This window comes from Chiloscyllium punctatum, chromosome 3 (genome assembly GCF_047496795.1).
Source record: "Chiloscyllium punctatum isolate Juve2018m chromosome 3, sChiPun1.3, whole genome shotgun sequence".
Classification (NCBI taxonomy): domain Eukaryota; kingdom Metazoa; phylum Chordata; class Chondrichthyes; order Orectolobiformes; family Hemiscylliidae; genus Chiloscyllium; species Chiloscyllium punctatum.
This window is the reverse complement of record NC_092741.1, coordinates 53518399-53538247: the sequence shown is the minus strand read 5'-3', so window position 1 is coordinate 53538247 and position 19849 is coordinate 53518399. Positions and strand designations below refer to the sequence as shown.

The following is a 19849-nucleotide window of genomic DNA, read 5'->3' as shown; positions in this document are numbered from 1 at the left end:
TCAGCAATGAGGAGGGTGTGCCAAGCAGGCTAAGATAAAAGGTAGGGAGGAGGGACTTGGGGGAGGGGCGTTGGGAATACGTTAGGTGGAAGGTTAACGTGAGGGTGATACGCCAGAGAGGGGTTGGGGGCGGAGAGGTCGAGAAGAAGATTGCAGGTCAAGGAGGTGGTGCTGAGTCTGAGGGTTGGGACTGAGAAAAGGTGGGGGGAGGGGAAATGAGAAAGCTGGAGAAATCTGCATTCGTCCCTTGTGGTTGGAGGGTTCCTAGGCAGAAGATGAGGCGCTCTTCCTCCAGGCGTCATGTTGCCATGCTCTGGCGATGGAGGAGGCCAAGAACCTGCACGTCCTTGGCGGAGTGGGAGGGGGAGTTAAAGTGTTTAGCCATGGGGCGGTTGGGTTGGTTGGTGCAGGTGTCCCAGAGGTGTTCTCTGAAACGTTCCACAAGTAGGCGGTCTGTCTCCCCAATGTATAGGAGGCCACATCGGGTGCAGCGGATGCAGTAAATGATGTGTGTGAAGGTGCAGGTGAATTTGTGATGGATATGGAAGGATCCCTTGGGGCCTTGGAGGGAAGTGAGGGGGGAGGTGTGGGCGCAAGTTTTGCATTTCTTGTGGTTGCAGGGGAAGGTAGCGGGAGTGGAGGTTGGGTTAGTGGGGGGGGGGGGGGGTGTGGATCTGATGAGGGAGTCGTGGAGGGAGTGGTCTTTCCGGAACGCTGATAGGGGTGGGGAGGGAAATATATCCCTGGTGGTGGGGTCTGTTTGGAGGTGGCGGAAATGACGAAGGATGATACGATGTATCTGGAGGTTGGCGGGGTGGTAGGTGAGGACCAATGGGGTTCTGTCCTGGTGGCGATTGGAGGGGTGGGGTTCAAGGGTGGAAGAGTGGGAAGTGGAGGAGTTGCGGTGGAGAGCATCGTCAACCATGTCTGAGGGGAAATTGCGGTCTTTGAAGAAGGAGGCCATCTGAGTTGTTCGGTATTGGAATTGGTCCTGCTGGGAGCAGATGAGGTGAAGGCGAAGGAATTGGGAATATGGGATGGCGTTTTTACAGGGGGCAGGGTGGGAGGAGGTGATCTCACTTTTTCTCAGAAGCTTGCCAAGTTCCCTTTTAAAGGATTGTAACAGGCTCATATTCATCCCTGGCAGTATGTTTACAGCGGTGATGGCTCTCTTGTGGAAAGAAGCACTTCTTGACATCTGGCTAATTCCTGTCATGAATTTTATAGGGATGACCTCTCACCCTGATATCCTAGTCTGAACTACGAAAACAATCTACCTGAATTGTTCCGACTATTAATTTCAAAGGATCTCTTATGTTTATTTAAGGTAAATCAGTTATTACCTGATCTTATAATAAAGAATTGAATTCATCATTCACTGCACCCTCCAAGGAACCTAAATCTTTAGCCTTTGAAATAGAAGCAGTTTGCATGTTGTCTTGCAAATTTGAAGCCACAATCTTCTATATTGCCAGCTGACAAAACAAGTGTTTGGGTACCATTTCCTGCTAACATATGTTCATTAATCATTTTTCAGTTTTTTCATTCAGTTGTTTTGCTTGTTCTTTTGAAGGAAGCATTAAGCAGTTGCTAATAGATAAGACTAAAAAAGTAAGACTGAGCAAGATACTCAGCTGACATAGGGTGATGGGGGCAGCACAGTGGATTAACTTGTGCCGATTACGATATCCTTCATCATACATTCATGCACACTCTACATAGCAGAAGTAATGGACAGAAGTGAAAACCTTAGCTGATTTCCCCCCCCCCCCCCCTCACCCCAGCCGTTTTCTAAGTCCAAGTTTATAAAACACTTTGTTTTACTTATTGCTTTAATGTTATTAATGACACTGTCTGCTAACTGATGTATGAATCATCTAACAAATTTTAGTTCATCTGAACAGATTAGTTAGAAATGTCTTGAGCAGTTATGTTTATTAAAATTGGTTTGATAGATAGATATGCCATCAGATTTCTTCCAGGCTGGCTACGAGGCCTATTATGAAGCTGAGACTCATTTTAAATTCTGTACCGAAATACATTTTTTTCTAAAACTTAGGTTACTGAGCATTGTATAAATAGAAGTGATTTCCATTGCTTCCAAGATTTATTATGCAAATCTCATGACATGCTTTGCAATTTTGATGGCTGTACTGAAAAAAATCCAAGACCGCCATTATTGTCGAACACAAGATAATCTTCACAGTTCTGCAAATCAATCTGCGCACAACTAGCATATAGATAAAATAGGAAGCAGACAATTAAAAAGATGGCATGATGAATTGTCAGGCTTATATATCACATAATTTATAGACAACAGGTGACAGCAATAAATAAGAGGCATTTAACTTAATGTATGTTAATCTTTAAACTCTTGGGAGGAATATCAAATACTTTCGGCATGGCAATGCTTTTGTTCAACGGATGGTATCGTACTTATTATTTAGGCTTGATTTGATAATGTGCCTTGAGGGTTGTGATTCCTTCCTTTTTCATTGTTCCTCATACATGAAGATAAAATCAAGTGTAGGCATGAAAACAGGCAATTCAAAAACAATAAACGATCTGCATTTATGCAGCAATTTTCACAGAGAAAAGCATGACGAGGTGTTTCAACTTTCAATTATAAAGTGCCTTTAATATAGAAGACATCAAAGTTGCTTCCCAGAGGCATAACATTGTAAAAATCAGCAGAAATATGAGAAGACTAGATTACTTAGTGTGGAAACAGGCACTTCGGCCCAACAAGTCTACACTGACCTGCCGAAACACAACCCACCTAGACCCATTCCCCTACATTTACCCCTTCACCTAATACTACGGGCAATTTAGCATGGCCAATTCACCTAACCTGCACATTTTTTTTTGGACTGTGGGAGGAAACTGGAGCACCCGGAGGAAACCCATGCAGACACTGGGAGAATGTGCAAACTCCACACTAGAGGCAGGAATTGAACTCTGGTCTCTGGCACTGTGAGGCAGCAGTGCTAACCACTGTGCCACCGTGTAACCCAGATATATTAAAAGGTACTTGGTCAAATTGATGTTTTTTTTATATAGATATTTTTATTCGAAATTTAACATTTTTACAAGTTTACAAAAATAAACAAAACTCTCAAATACAAACATTGATATACAATTAAATCAAATATACAATAGCCAAAATTTAACAAAAGAAAAAAAAATACCAAAAAAGAAGAAAAACAAAACTCAACTTTCTACTAATCTAACCTACAACTAACCAGAGTGTATATTTAAGTCTCTTACATGCTCGGAATGTGTTAACATCAAATGTAATAAAACCCGTATTCGTGCGGGATTCCTCTCCTAAGGGGCCCCGGACCAGCCAGGTTTGTAATTTCAATTAAATAAAAGCCCTTGTTAGGATAGCTGAAATATCTGTATTTATGTAATTCAAGAAGGGCTGTCATATTTTATAGAATAATTCTGTCTTTCGGTGCACCATATTTGTAAGGAAGTCAAGGGGAATACATTCCATAATTAATCTGTACCAGTTTGAAAGTCCAGGGGGGCCCTCAGCCACCCAGTTCACCAAAATATTTTTCCTTGCACAGGAAGAGAGAATAGAAAATAGTCTCTTCCCATACATGTCTAGGGAGGGAAAGTTCGAAAAGCCCAAAAGGAGAGATACAGGGTCCACTTTAATTTCTGTTCCTAAAATTTCTGTCAGGGTACATGCTACTTTAGTCCAAAATCTACGGATCTTATGACAGATCCATAAGCAATGTACAAGAGTGCTCACCTCGATTTTGCATTTGGGACACATTGGAGATGTTCCTGCCTTAAATTTTGCCAATCGAACTGGTGCTATATGGGCCCTATGAAGTATCTTCAGCTGGATAGCCTGGGTTCTGTTACAGATAGTAATTCTTCTAGCATTTTCCAAAATATCATTCCATGTTTTTATAGAGATTTCTAGTCCCAAATCCTGATCCCATGTTTTAAGCAGTTTGTCCATATCTCCCGATACTTCATCATGTAGTAAATGATAAATAGTGCTGACAGAAGATACCCCCTCTGGTTGTAGGACATTACATTCTCTATCTGATTTATAAAGACTATCTAATAATGTAGTATACTTCTGTATATAATCTCGAATTTGGAAGTATCGAAAGAGGTCTCCATTAGGTAATCCAAATTTCTGACGCAGCTGTTCAAAAGACATCAGGGCCCCATCTTTAAATAGGTCCCCTAAACATGAGATATCCCTGGATCTCCAGAGTTTAAAAGTGGCATCTGTAAACCCCGGTTGGAATCTCCATGCTCCCACTATCGGTACATAGGGAGATGTTTTATGTGAATTATCCTCATTTTGCCGCATTATATTCCAAGCCTTAATTGTGTTTAGGGTTTTTACAGTGATCTGTAATTATTTTCCTCTTGTCTGAAAATAAGAGGTTAATAAGTGGGTATTTCACTTGAGAGGCCTCGATGTCCAATCAGATTGATTGTGGATCAGACAAGACCCAATCAGCTATGTAACTTAATAGGGAGCTTAACTGATATTTCCTAAAATCTGGGAAGTCCAGTCCTCCCCTTGTCTGTGGAAGCTGTAGCTTCTTCAGCTCAGTGAGGGGCCGTCTATGATTCCAGATAAAGGAACCCCAGCCAGCCATATAATTTACGTAGAGCCATCCTCGGCAGCATCACCGGAAGCATTCTCATAGGATATAGGAGATGGGGCAGAACATTCATTTTAATTAGTGCTATTCTACCCAACCAGGAAATTGGAAGGTCTCCCCATCGCTGGAGGTCCTGCCTTATCCTTTCCAGTAAATGCACAAAATTAGCCTTATACAATGACCAAATACTGGAGTAATAAAAATACCTAAATATAAGAAGCCCTCCAGGGACCAACGAAAGGGAAAAAGGGATCCGTCACTAGGGGTGTCATAGCAAGGCCACCCATTGGCATAGCCTCCGATTTTGAAAAATTAATTTTATAGCCTGAGAATGCACTAAATGTATCAATAACTTGGATTAGGCGAGGTACGGACATCAGAGGATTACTGAGGAATAGAAGAACATCATCTGCATAAAGGGTAATTTTATGTTTACCTGTACCAATCCACGGGGCCGTTATATTAGGATCAGCTCGTACAGCTTCTGCTAGTGGTTCAATTATTAGCGTAAATAACAATGGTGAGAGAGGACATCCCTGACGGCAGCCCCTACCCACACTGAAGCTATCCGAACCTAATCCTTTGGTAACCACAACTGCTTTGGGATCACTAAACAATGTTGAGACCCATTTGGTAAACACCTGTCCAACGCCAAACCTTTCCAATGTGTAAAACAAATATGACCATTCAACCCTATCAAATGCTTTTTCCGCGTCTAATGAAACTACTACTCCTGGTATCTTTCCTTGATGACAGGCTTGAATCATATTCAAAACCCTTCTAATATTATTGGATGATCTACGGCCCTTAATAAACCCCGTCTGATCCACCTTTATAAAATGTGGCAGTACCCTTTCTAGTCTCAGTGCTAACGTTTTAGAAAGGATTTTAAAGTCTACATTTAGCAAGGATATTGGTCTATATGACGTACAATCTTCTGGATCCTTTCCTTTTTTAAGGATAAGAGAGATATTTGCCTCTTTCAGCGAAGGCGGGAGACAGCTCTGACTATATGCATAGTTATACATGTCCATAAGTGGACCAGCCAATATTTCTGTAAATTCTTTATAAAATTCAGCTTGAAAACCATCTGGGCCTGGTGCCTTACCGCTCTGAAGTTGCCTAATTGCATTAAGTATTTCTTGGACTGTTGGAGGAGCATTTAGGACCAATACCTGTTCCGGAGTTAGGCCCGGAAAGGTCAGCTTTTTAAAAAATGACTGCATCCTCCTAGTCCTATCTTCACAATCCTGCGATTTATATAACTCAGAATAAAATTCTCTAAAGATCATGAGTCAAAGTACCCATACTTTCCTTGATAGACGTAATAGTCTGAGGGGCCTTTTTTTTCTCTGCAAGAAATGCTAAGTATCTACCCGGTTTGTCGCCATATTCATATAACCTTTGTTTTGCAAATAATATTTCCCCCTCAGCCGTTTGAGTAAGCGTAGTGTTTAGAGCTGTCCTAAGAGCCGAAATCCTTTGCAATTTAATAATAGAAGGTCAATCAGCATATGCTGTTTCAGCTGCTTTTAAGCGAGCTTCGAGCAGACGCGGTTGTTCTCCCTTCAAGTTTTTCTGGGTCACTGAGTAGGAGATGATCAAACCTCGCGTGTAAGCTTTGATGGTCTCCCACATCATTGATGGGTTGCTAGCCGTACCTGAATTAATTTCTAAAAAAGTTTTAAATTCTTGAGAGAAGTACTTTACAAATTTACTATCTTTCATTAGGAAGGGGTCCATACGCCAATGCCGAGGGGATGTCCCATTGTTCCTCGCCTTAGTTTCCATATATACAGCAGCGTGGTCGGAAATTGCTATACTACCTATTTTACAGGATGATATGGAATTTAAAAAAAATCGAGGGGGCAAAAAACATATCAATTCTGGTATGGCATTTATGTGGATTGGAATAAAAAGAAAAATCTCTGCCCTGTGGATGAAGACATCTCCATACATCTACTAATCCTAATTCTTTGTTCAGATCCACCAATTGTCTAGATCTGGGAGATACTCCTACAGTACTCTTGGGAATCCTATCTATCCGGATCCATAATACAATTAAAGTCTCCCCCTATAATTGTATGACGGGCACCAAAAGCCATCAATTTTGAAAAAGCTTCCGTTATAAATTTAAAGGGGTGTGCCGGGGGGGCTGTACAAATTTAAAATCCCATATTCCTCTCCATTTATGAGGGCTTTGATCAAAATATATCATCCAGATTCGTCTTTTATCTGATTTAGGATTTTGAAAGGGAAATTCTTCCAAACAAGAATAACAACTCCCCTGCTTTTTGAGCTAAAAGAAGAAAAAAAGACCTGATCAAATCCACCCTGTTGTAATTTCAAGTGTTCTTTATCCGACAGGTGTGTCTCCTGTAGGAGAGCTATATCAACTCTTTCTTTCTTAAGATTTGATAATATTTTCTTCCTTTTGACTGGAGAATTATTCACCTTGACATTCTAGGTGCACCACTTAACCGACTGATCAACCATAATCATCTGGGCAAATTCGAGACCCCTCGGGAGGGGAAACCCTATCTAGAACATCCCGAGCATAGAGCATATAAAATTTACAAAAATAAAGGCTCTCTAATACACTCACACCAGTATAATAAAAACTATTTCTAAATAAAAAAAATATAAAACGTATCTAAGTGGAGATTTTCCCCCTTGTTCCCAGGGGGTGTCACTTCCTCTCCAAAAGTCCATCATATCCTCTCCCAATCCTTGACCCAGGCGCTCCTCAATAAAATGAGGAGAATTCAGATATAATACAAAGCTAGAGTTAACAGTGAGCACCCTACCCCCGCCCACACCAACACCTGGATATATTTGGTAATGTTAATACCATATATAAATATATAACTATAAAATTACAACCTCAACAAATAATAATTAAATATAATCATACAAAATAACAAGGGAGAAACAACCCCGCTCCTAAAGACAGAGGTAAAATAGAATAAGGTAACCACCTCCCGCCACCAACATTAACCAAATCCCCCAGCTTATATACATATATACATATACATACATACCCACATATATATACATAAAATAATAAAAGAAAACAACCCCAAGGTGGGGGGGGGAGAAAATCAAATCCCTCTCCCCACTCCCCATGATAATATGAAACAGTAAGGTAAGAAAAAAAGGGGGGTATAGAGACCAAAGTGGGGGGAAAGGCAAACCAACATCTATTATCTCTTACAGTTTATCTAAGAGAGTCCAAGAATTGTGGGCGGCACGGTGGCACAGTGGTTAGCACTGCTGCCTCACAGCGCCTGAGACCCGGGTTCAATTCCCGCCTCAGGCGACTCACTGTGTGGAGTTTGCACGTTCTCCCCGTGTCTGCGTGGGTTTCCTCCGGGTGCTCCGGAGATGTGCAAGCCAGGTGAATTGGCCATGCTAAATTGCCCATAGTGTTAGGTAAGGGGTAAATGTAGATGTAGGGGTATGGGTGGGTTACGCTTCGGCGGGGCGGTGTGGACTTGTTGGGCCGAAGGGCCTGTTTCCACACTGTAAGTAATCTAATCTAATCTAATTACTTAGCCTTTTCTGGTGATCCGAAGTTATACACAGATCCTTCATGGTTAAAGCGTAGCGTCGCTGGGTAGCGTAAGGAGTACTGAATATTTAAGTCCCTTAAGCGCTTCTTTGCCTCATCGAATGCCTTCCTCTTTCGAACCAGAGCTGGGGAAAAGTCCTGGAATAACATGATCTTGGATCCTTTATAGATCATAGCTTGGAGGTATTTTCCAAGATTTCTAGAAGCTGCTAGGAGTATCTGCCTCTCCCTATAGCTCTGCAGCTGGAACAGGACCGGGCGTGGGCGCTGGTTCAAGCCAGGCCCGCGTATTGCGATCCGGTAGGCCCATTCTACCCTTACCTGGCCTGATCCAACTTCCATATTTAAAAGCTGTGGCAGCCACTGCTCCAGCAATGCTGTAAGCTGGCCTTCCTCTTCCCGTTCGGGAAGGCCAAGCAAACGAATATTTTTCCGACGACCTCGATAATCGAGGTCGTCAATGTAATTCTCTAAGGTCCGGACTCTCTGTTCAAGAGTCTGGACCTGATCCACGGCCGATTGCGCTGTAGTTTCGGAGGTCACGGCCTTTAACTCCGTCCCTTCGACTTGGCGCTCGATTTCCTGGATGTCTTGGTTGTGCTTTTGCAGCGCGGCTGAGAGTGAGTCCCATCGATTTCGGGACTCCTCGATAAAAGCGTCGATCTTCGCGTCCAGTTTGGAGATCATCTCCACAAGGCTTGTTACTGTAGGTAAGTCTCCCGGGCGGCTGTGGACGCCTCTGCTGCAGCTGAAGAGGGAGAGGGTGGAGGAGGGGGTCCTGCTTGCTGAGCGCTGCGGGCTCCCTTCCCTTTGGTCATTTTTACTAAATATTAGACTATTTAAATGTAATACTAAGCAACTAATTAAATTTAACAGCTATTATGAATGATTTGGTGAGTGTGGTGGGGGTGGGTGACCTACTTTACCCAAGTCTTGGGAAGAGCACTATAGACTCAGACTTGCTGGGTCGTCGCCATCTTGGATCCCCCCAAATTGATGTTTTAAAGTGACCCTCAAATGAATAGGAAAGGGAGGTTTTAGGGATGGAATTCTGAAGTGAAAGTCCAAATTGCTGAAGACACATGGTTGGATTTTTGCTGAGTCAGGAGGACTATCTTTAAAAATGGTGGACTGGACCGAGATGTAAATGCTCTGTTCTGACAGACCCAATTCTTGCTGGTGCAGGTAAAAGGGTGGGATGTGAATCATGCAGCTGAACTGTTTAGATTGACAAGTCGAATGGTGTAAGTGCGAAAAGAGTTGATCAATTAGGTTTGCACTAAATGGTGAACAAGTGTGAAGTGCAAAGACTTTTGGATTTTTGACTTAAAAAAAAATTGGGAATTGACTGTAACACAAGGTCATCTATTACTCTAGTATATACAATAGGTCTCTCAATCTTGCTTCATATAAATAAAAATATAACAAAAGTAAGTTAATTATGTATCATTTAAGGTTCAAAGGATAAGTTGAGGTCGGTATCAGATTAGCTGGACACTATATATTTATCTGGTGAATGCAATTGTATGGTGTATATGTGTGTATACATGTATATTGGGGCTTAATTTTGGATAAATGCTGACTTTATTTTAATATAAATATTATCTGTTCTTAATTTAATTTGAGTTATGTAATGGCTTGAATAGATGATGTTCAAATAGCTCCTCTGCTGCCATTTAAATTTGGTTTAGATTACTAAATAATTTGACTTGTTTTTCAAGTAAGTATGTACTTTGATTTAATAGAAATAGACTATAGTATACTTGTGGTTTCTTAAATAGTTCAATACGTAAGTGAAGGAAAATTTAATGTGGACTAAGTTGATGTTGTATCTGATAGCTTAGTAAAATATATGGTGGATTTTCAAAGTTGCAAAAATAATTGGTTTTGTCATGTTGGCTGTGAGTATTGTGATCATTTTAATCAATTAATCCAGACATGTTTGTGACAGCATGGCTATTGTTCAGAATGCCATTTTTACCATGCTCATGAAGGTTAATCATCTTTCTTAACATTCAATTATGTGTAGGGCTGAGAAAGTTTTAGTTTAAAAAACACACACACCTTATGTGAATCTCAATTTACTGGGAACAGTGCACTTGGAGAAAAGAGACTGAGGTCTGGTGAATTGGGTGCTTAAATTTGAATTGAACGATTTACTCATCTGGAGGATGCAACTGTAATTGGACTGATGGGATACATAGCAGTTACAACGCAGAAATTAGCTATGTGAGTATGGAAATACTGACCGCAAAGAAGTAGCCTAATTTTTTTGAAGGATTTTGAAGTCCAGGTGAATGGGCAAAGGTCGCAGTGCACAACTACACCAAAGATTGAAAAAAACAAGACCAGATAGAGGACCAGAGAAGTTAGTGATTGGCAGTAACTGTAGCTTTAGCCAATGATGCCCATATTCTGTAAACAAATACCCAAAATATTTTTAATAACTCCTTGTTGCATCCTGTTGACAGTTGCTTGATTTATCGTTATCACCTCTTTGTCTGGAAATCATTAGCACATCTTCCCCCTCCTGCCGCTGGCTTTCCGACTTTCAAAACAGCTTCTCAGAAACAATTCTGTTTGAAAGTACTTTTTCCACTATCACCGTCCTCGAATCGTGTCAAAACACTTTCATTATCCTTTTGCTTCCTCTTACTAATGTTTCTCCTTTTAATATGTGGTCTCTGCTTCTCTGTGAAACACTAAAATATGTCCTTGAACAAGAGGAGCTCTAAGGAAAGCTAAATTATTTAAACTCTTGCTTATCTCAGTAAAATCAGAGGCTTTAAAACAATAGATATATAACAAGCACAATCACAATTTATCTGATCTTATCATAACTTGCAACCCTGGGATTCCTAAATCCACAGTATTCCTGAATCACTTGATAAGTTGTCTACATCCTGTGCATTTTGAATTTGGTGCAGTCAGGCCTATTAATGTTAAAAGAATCACATAATTTTGCACTTGGAGGTTACTATTACAGCTACATTATAAGTAGGCCATGTGTTACTGATAAAAGTCTATTTCATATTTAATGTAAAGATGTGTTCTCAGATTTTACATTTCCAAGTAGATAAGGTTAGTGCAGAAAGTGTGTGTAGGGGAAGTGGTAGCGAGTCGTAATTTCATTAGAGAAGTAATCCAGAACTCTAGCTTAATGTTCCAGGGACATGGATTTGAATCCCATTATGATAGACAGTTATATTTAAATTTGATGAAAGAGTCGTAATAAAAAGCTGACCTAATAGTGACCATGTAACCAACCACTGGCCATTACTGTAGAAACCCATCTGGTTCACACATATCTTTCAGGGAAGAAACCTCTCAGCTGACATAGAGACCCGCAAGCCGACTATTCTTAGTTGCCCTCTGGACAATTAGGATTGAGCAATAAATAATGTCTGTGAATGAATTTTAAGATGATTTTGAGACAACTTGTTTGCTCATTTCAACAATAAGGATATCACTTTGTACTGAAAATTAAATTATTTGATTCATTTTTTGATGAAAGGAGCTTGTACCTCCAGGGTAATAGCTGATGTAGCCCATGTAATATATTGCTTTTATCACAGGAATGATAAATAAAATTACTGCACATTTTTATGGATTTTTGACATTTTTTTGTGATATTATATTGGAAAATTTGTTAAATTTTCTCTTGTTTGAAAATGGCCATTGCATTTTACCAGATGACAATCATCAGTCAACAGTAAACTCAATCTGTATTATCTGGTCCCTTTAATATGATTTAATATATTTAACATTTTTCAGTTCATAGGATTGTTATAAAACCAAATTTGACACTCAGCTACGAAATTGGATATTGGGATAGATGGTCAAAAATGTTGATTCTAAGGTGAATTTAAAAACAAAGATTGAGAGATAGTTAGGTTTAGGAAGGAACTTTCAGAAATTAGGGTCCATATAGCTGGAGGAAAAGTTATCAATCAAATTGGGACTCTCTGGAAGCCAATTGATGTGCAGAAAGCTTAGGTGATGGTGGGGCTAGTGAAAAGTCCAGAGATCGGGAAAGATGAGACCATGGAAGGATTTTAAAATGATGTGAATTTTAACGATATTATTAAACATAATGTATGTCTATGCAAAGCACAAATGTATGAAGTCTTATCATTGGAAACCTAGTAAATAAGTCTGTCTGATAAAGCAGCTTTTATTAGCAGGGATCATCGAGCTAAACATTAACATTCTTCCAAACTTGATATGCAGGGATCTGATGATTGTCTGGTGAAGATCTGGACAACCGATGATGGCAGACTACTGGCAACTTTGCGAGGACATTCTGCTGAAATCTCAGACATGGCAGTAAACTATGAAAATACTATGATTGCTGCAGGCAGCTGTGATAAAATCATCCGGGTTTGGTGCCTTCGGACATGTGCACCCTTGGCTGTTCTGCAGGGCCACACTGCATCCATCACATCTGTGCAGGTAAAAGTAAATCATCAATAATACAATGGATAACCACAGCTAACTTGTGCAATTAATCTGTTCGGTTATTGTAATTAAAACTTTTTTTGATGCAATAAGGGAAGGTCATGCCTTACAAATTTGATTGAAATCTCTGAGGAAGTGACAAGGAGGATCAATGAGGTTCATGCAGTGCGTGTTGTCTACGTGGATTTTAGTAAGTCAGTTGATAAGATCCTGTGTGGCAGACTGGTCAAAAAAATAATACTAATGCAATACAGTCGAAGAGTGTTGTGCTGGAAGAGCACAGCTGGTCAGGCGGCATCGAGGACTAGGAGAATCAATCCACGCATAAGGCCTTGGATCCAAAATTAGCTTAGAAACAAGAAGTAAGGGTAATGGTTGATGGCTGCCCTTCTGAGTGGAAAGCTGTTTTGAGTGGTGTTCTGCAGCGCTCGATGTTAGGAACCCTGTTGTTCATTTTATTAATTAATGATTTGGACTTGAATGTGTGGGACACAATTGGGAAGTCTGCAGTTTACACAAAAATTGGCCATGTTGAGCATAGCTGTAAGCTCGAAAATGATACACATTTTGCAGATACCCCAAAGTATAGCTGTAAGCTCCAAAATGCATTGGTGGGGTGGGCAAAAAAGTAGCATATGGAGTTCAACTTTGATATGTGTGAGGTAATGCATTTAGGGAGGTCAAATAATAAAAGGGGGCATACTGAGATGGCTCGATGAAGTGAGAGATTTTGGGATGCAAGTACACAGGTCCCTAAAGGTAGCAGTGCAGGTAGATATGGTTGTGGAGAAGGCATATGGGATGTTGTCCTTCATTAGCAGAGATATAGAATACAAAAGTAAGGATATTATGATGAAACTGTATAAAACAAAATGGGACTACAACTGGAATATTGTGTGCAGTTCTGATCGCCACATTTCAGGATTGAAATAATTACTCTGGAGAGAGTGCAGAGAAGATTTACTCGAATATGGCTCAGTGGTTAGCACTGTTGCCTCACAGCACTAGGGACCCGGGTTCCATTCCCACCTCGGGCAACTGTCTGTGTGGAGTTTGCACATTCTTCCCGTGTCTACGTGGGTTTCCTCCGGGTGCTCCGGTTTCCTCCCACAGTCCAAAGATATGCAGGCCAGGTGAATTGGCCATGCTAAATTGCCAGTAGTGTTAGGTGAATTAGTCAGGAGTGAATGTAGGGGAATGGGTCTGGGTGGGTTGCTCTTCAAAGGGTCGGTGTGGACTTGTTGGACCGAAGGGCCTGTTTCCACACTGTAGGGAATCTAATAAAAAAACCTAATAATAAAATATTGCCAGGACTGAAGAATTGTAACTCTGAGAAGAGACTGGAGAGGTTGCGGTTGTTTTCCTTGGTACGGAAATGGGATAACATAATTGAGGTATACAAAATTGTAAGGGGTAGAAATAGAGTAGACAAGAGGAACCTGTTACCTTTGGCAGAGAGTTCAAAAACTAGGAGTCATTAGATTCAAGCTGAGTGGCAGAAGGATTAGAGGGGGTGTGAAGAGAAATCTTCTTACGTAGAGAGTGATAGCTGTCTGGAATTCACTGCCTGTGGGTGGACGAGGCCGAGTCCCTAAACTGTTCTCAAAAAAGAAGTACCTGAATCTGCACCTTAAATGCTGTAAGCTGCAGGGCTTTGGACCGTGTGCAGGACGTTGGGATTAAAGAGTGCATCTGGGTGTCTTTGGGTCAGCATTGACAAGACAGACAGAATGGCCCTTCTGTGCAGTGTCATATAGTTGTTGATATAACTGCAAATTGGCAGTAAGGTAATAAGTATAAAAAGCAGGAAGTAATGCTGAGAGAGGGGGAAGTAGAGTGATGACAAGGCAGGGAAAAGGACATGACAGTGAAGAGATCCAGGTGAGTTTAAGAATAGGAAATTTAAAAAGAACGTCTTAGGAAGAGGTTGAGAAGTGGTTACTGGAATGTACAACCTAAGCGAGAGGAAATAGGATGGGAATAAGAGACAAAAAGAGAAAGCATAGGGGAAAACTGTGGCAACAGAGAGGTGGTGTAAATCGAACAAAGGATGGAAAACCAAAGTGAGGAGGTACAGAGTGGGAATTGGATATGGAAAGGAAAGACTGACAGGGCAGGGGATGGGTTGAGGTTGGGCTCAAGAAACCTTGAGAGAAGGGAGCATTGTGGGAATAGCAAGAGGAAGTCTTGATCCATTTGAAAACCAAGTTAAGGGTCAAGTCAGATGCTATTCAGTGCATTCCATCAAACATTCCACTCAGGAGCTCATTATTTTTACCAAATATTGCTCAGGGCTTTCCATAACTTTTCCTTTATTTTTCAGGTTATCAATTTTTAATTAGTTCCGATTCTGTGCTTTTGTACACAAGTATGAGTTGGAGCTGAAGTAGACCATTTGGCCCCTTGAGTCTGTTTCATCATTTAATAAGATCATTATTGGTTTGCTTGTAACCTCAAATCCATGTTTCTCCCTGGCCCTGAAAACTTTTACAACCTCTTGCTCTCCAATAATCTATCTACCTCTGCCTTAAAAATATTCAAAGAATCTACTTCTATCACCTTTGGAATAAGAGTTCAAAAACTCATGACCATCTGAATGCAAACAAATACTCTCATCATTGTCTTAACTGGGTAGCCCCCGTATTTTGAAACCGTGATCCAAGTTCTAGATTCTCCCACAAGAGTAAAAATCCTTTCCACATCCATTTTTGTCAAGACCCCTCAGGATCTGATATGTTTCAACCAAATCACTCCTCATTCTTATAAACTCCAGTGGCTATAAGCATAGCCTGCCCAGTCATTCCTCATAAGTCAACCAGTCCATTTCAAATATTAATCTTACAAGTGTCTTTGAACAATACACACTTTGAATTTATTTACGGCCCTACTTAAATAAGGAAATTAATACTGTACACGGTGCTCAAAATGTGGTCTAGCTAATGCCCTGTATAACTGAAGCGTAACCTTCCTATTTTTTATTCATCAATAAACTGTAACATTCTATTAGCTTTCCTCATTACTTGGCTGTACCTGTATATTAACCTTTTGTGAAGGACACCCAGATCTGTCTGTATCTCTGAGCTCTGCATTCTCTTGTCATGTTATATACTTGTTTTATTCTTCCCGCCAAAATGGACAATTTCACTGTTACCCACATTATGTTCCATTTGACAGATCTTTTCCCACTCACTTAACTATCTATCTCTTTTTTTTGTAGCATCCTCACCCCTACTTCTAAGCTTACTTCTTTCCCTAACTTTCTGTCAACAGCAAATATAGTAACCCAATCCCTTAGGTTCCTTCATCCAAGTTATTGATATAAATTATGAAAATGTGAGGCCCCAAAACTGATTCCAATTGTTACCTTTGCCAGCCAAAAAACACAACTCATTTATGCCAGTTAGCTAGCAAATCTTTCATCCATGTAAAAATGTTACCACCTACAGTATGAGCTTTAATTTTCTGGGGTCAGGTGGGAGTGATTAAAGTACATGGAGACAATGCCCAGAGAGAGAGAGCAAAAGGGACAGGCAAACGAGGAGACTGATGTTTAGTCAAGAGAGAGATAAATGCTGGGTCAGTTGCTAACAAGAAGTGTAAATTATTAAAAATTGTTATACTCTATTTGCCTACTCCCCACCCACTAAAATCTACCATCAACACAAATACCATCCTTTCCCTGCTATTTTTAGTTCTGGAGAAGGATCACTGCACTTGAAATGTTAACTCTGTTTTTCTCTCTACAGATGTTGCCAGACCTGCTCAGTTTGTCCAGCACTTTCTGCTTTTGTTTTGAGTACCCTACATGCCTCCTTAACAATTAACTTGTCCTGATACTTTCAAGGATTGTGGGCATGCACACTGAGTCTCTGATTTTGATTCTGATCCTCAGCACTTCCTAAGGGATGCTACCATTCATCACACATTCTTTTGCGTTATTAGTCCTCCCAGGATGCACTGCCTCACATTTTTCAGCATCAAATTTCATTTGCCATTGTTCTATTCAACTGATTGGGGCCCATCTATAGAATCCTTTTGTGTCACTTGTGAAATTGCTGATTAAAACTTTCATGCTCATATTTAGATCATTCATGTAATTACAAACAGCAAAAAGACTCAGTACTAAATCCTGTGGTATGCCAGTGAATGCTTTCAGTCATAGAAAAACCTTTGGCCATCACCCACTGCCTCCTGCTAGTTTTGTCTCCAATTTGCCAATTTGCTCTGGATCTTAGGAGTCTTATCAATTTGACAGTCTCCCATGTGAAACCCTGACAGAAGCCTTATTGAAGTTTATGTAGACGACATCCACTGAACTATTCTTATCCATACATCTAGTCACCTCTTCAAAAGAAAATTCAATCAAACTGTCGGGCATAATTTCACTCTGACAAAGCAATGCTGACTATCCTTGATTAATCCTAGCCCCTTGTAAGTAGAGATTAATTCTGAATTTCAGATTGTTTTCCAGCAGATTCCCTACCAACGTTGTTAAACTCTTTGGTTTCCACATCTTATCCCCACCACACTACTTGAATAATGATACCACATCAGCTATCCTTCAGTCCTGTCACAGTTTTCCGGTGTCCAGAGAGAATTTGAAAATTAACGTTAGGTTCTCTGCAATCTCCTCTTTTGCCTTCCACTACAGCCTAGGATACCTCTCATCTGGGCCTGGGAACTTATCCAATTTTACTCCCATTAAACCAACTAATATCTCGTCCTTTTCGTTTATAATTTGTTCAAGCAAGAGGAATGTCAATTATCTGAATATCAGTTATCCAAAGGAGATCTCTAGGTCCCGACAGAGACATTACATCAAAGAGCTGTTTCCAACACTGATTGCGCCTTTTGTTTACAATGATTAAAAATGAACTCAGCTTACTGAAATGCTGCTGAAAACAGTTCTGGACATCAATGGGAGCCCAGGTATCATCTCCAAATGACTGACCTCCTGACCTCTCTCTCCCCCGACACTTTCCGGGGAATTCTACACAGGCATGTATCCTCACCCCCTACCCCCTTCCCCGATAATCTCTCCAACGTTGTCCTGTACAGGGCAAACGTGGAACCTGTCAAAAAGATGCAGTAATATGTATATATGCATACTACTTGGAGGAACCCCCCCCCACCAAAAAAGGCAGCAGCTGTAGTCTTGTTGTTGGTGTCCAGTCTGGCTGTCCCTGGCGGGGGAGCAGGAGTGGACAGGGGTGGGGCTGCGGACGGGGGTTGGATGCTGGGTTGGAGGGGGGGAGAATGGGGACAGACTAGTGACAGCGTTGGACGGGTTGGGGGCAGGTGTGGTTGGGAGGCGGGGTTGGGGGCCTGACATGGGGGAGCAGGATGGGATTGGATGGAGGGGCGGTGTTGGACGGGGTAAGGGGGTGGATGGGGGGAGGGTAGGCAGAGGCTCGCACGCGGTGTGCTGCTGCTGCCTCCTCCTGAATGGGGTGCGGACTTAACAGAAAACTCCGAGCCCCAGAGGAAAGGCATTGAGTCAATTGATCGAATAATCAGTTATCCGAGTGAAATAGTGCCTGCCCATCTCGTTCGCATAATCGAGGCTCCTCTGTATATCACAGTCCCCTTCCCTGAATTCAAGATGTAATGTGGTTTCTTCTCTATAAAATCGTGCAACAAACAATCAGGTATCCAGAATAAATATTTTCCACATTTTTGAAGTCAATCATACGTTATGTGTACTTGTGTCTGGAATATAGTAGACATGAAAATTGGCCCCATGTTTCTAATTCTTAGAATACTTAAACATAATGGATACCAATTTATGGTTCTTACAAATATTTGCCCGGAGAGCAATATATTAGGGTATCAAATACAGGCTTACATATTTACCTCAATAGAATCTGGATCCGAAATAAGAGTTTTACACAGAAAACAAAGGTATAGAGTCATAGAGACGTACAGCACGGAAACAGACCCTTTGGTCCAACCCGTCCATGCCGACCAGATATCCCAACCCAATCTAGTCCCACCTGTCAGCACCCGGCCCATATCTCTCCAAACCTTTCCTATTCATATACCCACCCAAATGCCTTTTAAATGTTGCAATTGTACCAGCCTCTACCACTTCCTCTGGCAGCTCATTCCATACATGTACCACCGTCTGAGTGAAAAAGTTGCCCCTTAGGTCTCTTTTATATCTTTCCCCTCTCACCCTAAACCTATGCCCTCTCATTCTAGACTCCCCGACCCAAGGGAAAAAGACTTTGTCTATTTATCCTATCCATGCCCCTTGTAGTTTTGTAAACCTCTATAAGGTCACCCCTCAGCCTCCAACACTCCAGGGAAAACAGCCCCAGCCTGTTCAGCCTCTCCCTATAGCTCAAATCCTCCAACCCTGGCAACATCCTTGTAAATTTTTTCTGAACCCTTTCAAGTTTCACAACATCTTTCCGATAGGAAGGAGAGCAGAATTGCACGCAATATTCCAATAGTGGCCTAACCAATGTCCTATACAGCTGCAACATGATCTCTCAACTCCTGTACTCAATACTCTGACCGATAAGGGAAAGCATACCAAACGCCTTCTTCACTATCCTATCTACCTGCAACTCCACTTTCAAGGAGCTATGAACCTGCACTCCAAGGTCTCTTTGTTCAGCAACATTCCCTAGGACCTTACCATTAAGTGTATAAGACCTGCTAAGATTTGCTTTCCCAAAATCGAAATTAAACTCCATCTGCCACTCCTCAGCCCATTGACTCATCTGATCAAGATCCTGTTGAAATCTGAGGTAACCCTCTTCGCTGTCCACTACACCTCCAATTTTGGTGTCATCTGCAAACTTACTAACTATACCTCTTATGCTCACATCCAAATCATTTGTCTTATTGTAATTTGTTCAGATAAGTTGTGGGCATTTGTTAGCACTGTTAAAAGGCTAATTTCAATGATGAATATTGGTACATGATCAGAATACATAATTTCTAACAACAAGTTTTGTGAATTAATCTTTACATTGTAAAAATTAGTGAATATTTTTGCTTGCCTGGTTAAAGGCTACTAACTGCTATGGAATGTTTGCCTAGCAGCATTTTTGACTGATGACAGCAAATTCTGCAAGAGCTGTTTGACATTAATGGGAAAACTGCAAATGTTTCGACAAAGTGCATTTCTTTTAGCAGATATAATAAAAATGTTAATGTGCATTCTGTG

General features: G+C 41.0%; 1 protein-coding gene across 2 annotated transcripts in view; it reads left to right on the top strand.

Annotated features, from left to right (window-relative positions):
- Window positions 1-19849, top strand: part of phip (pleckstrin homology domain interacting protein) — a 206553-nt gene that overhangs the window by 62344 nt on the left and 124360 nt on the right. For both annotated transcript variants that reach the window (XM_072553357.1, XM_072553354.1), the window contains exon 8: window positions 12445-12666. In XM_072553357.1, the coding sequence (XP_072409458.1) occupies window positions 12445-12666 (222 nt within the window). The remainder of the gene's footprint in view (window positions 1-12444; window positions 12667-19849) is intronic.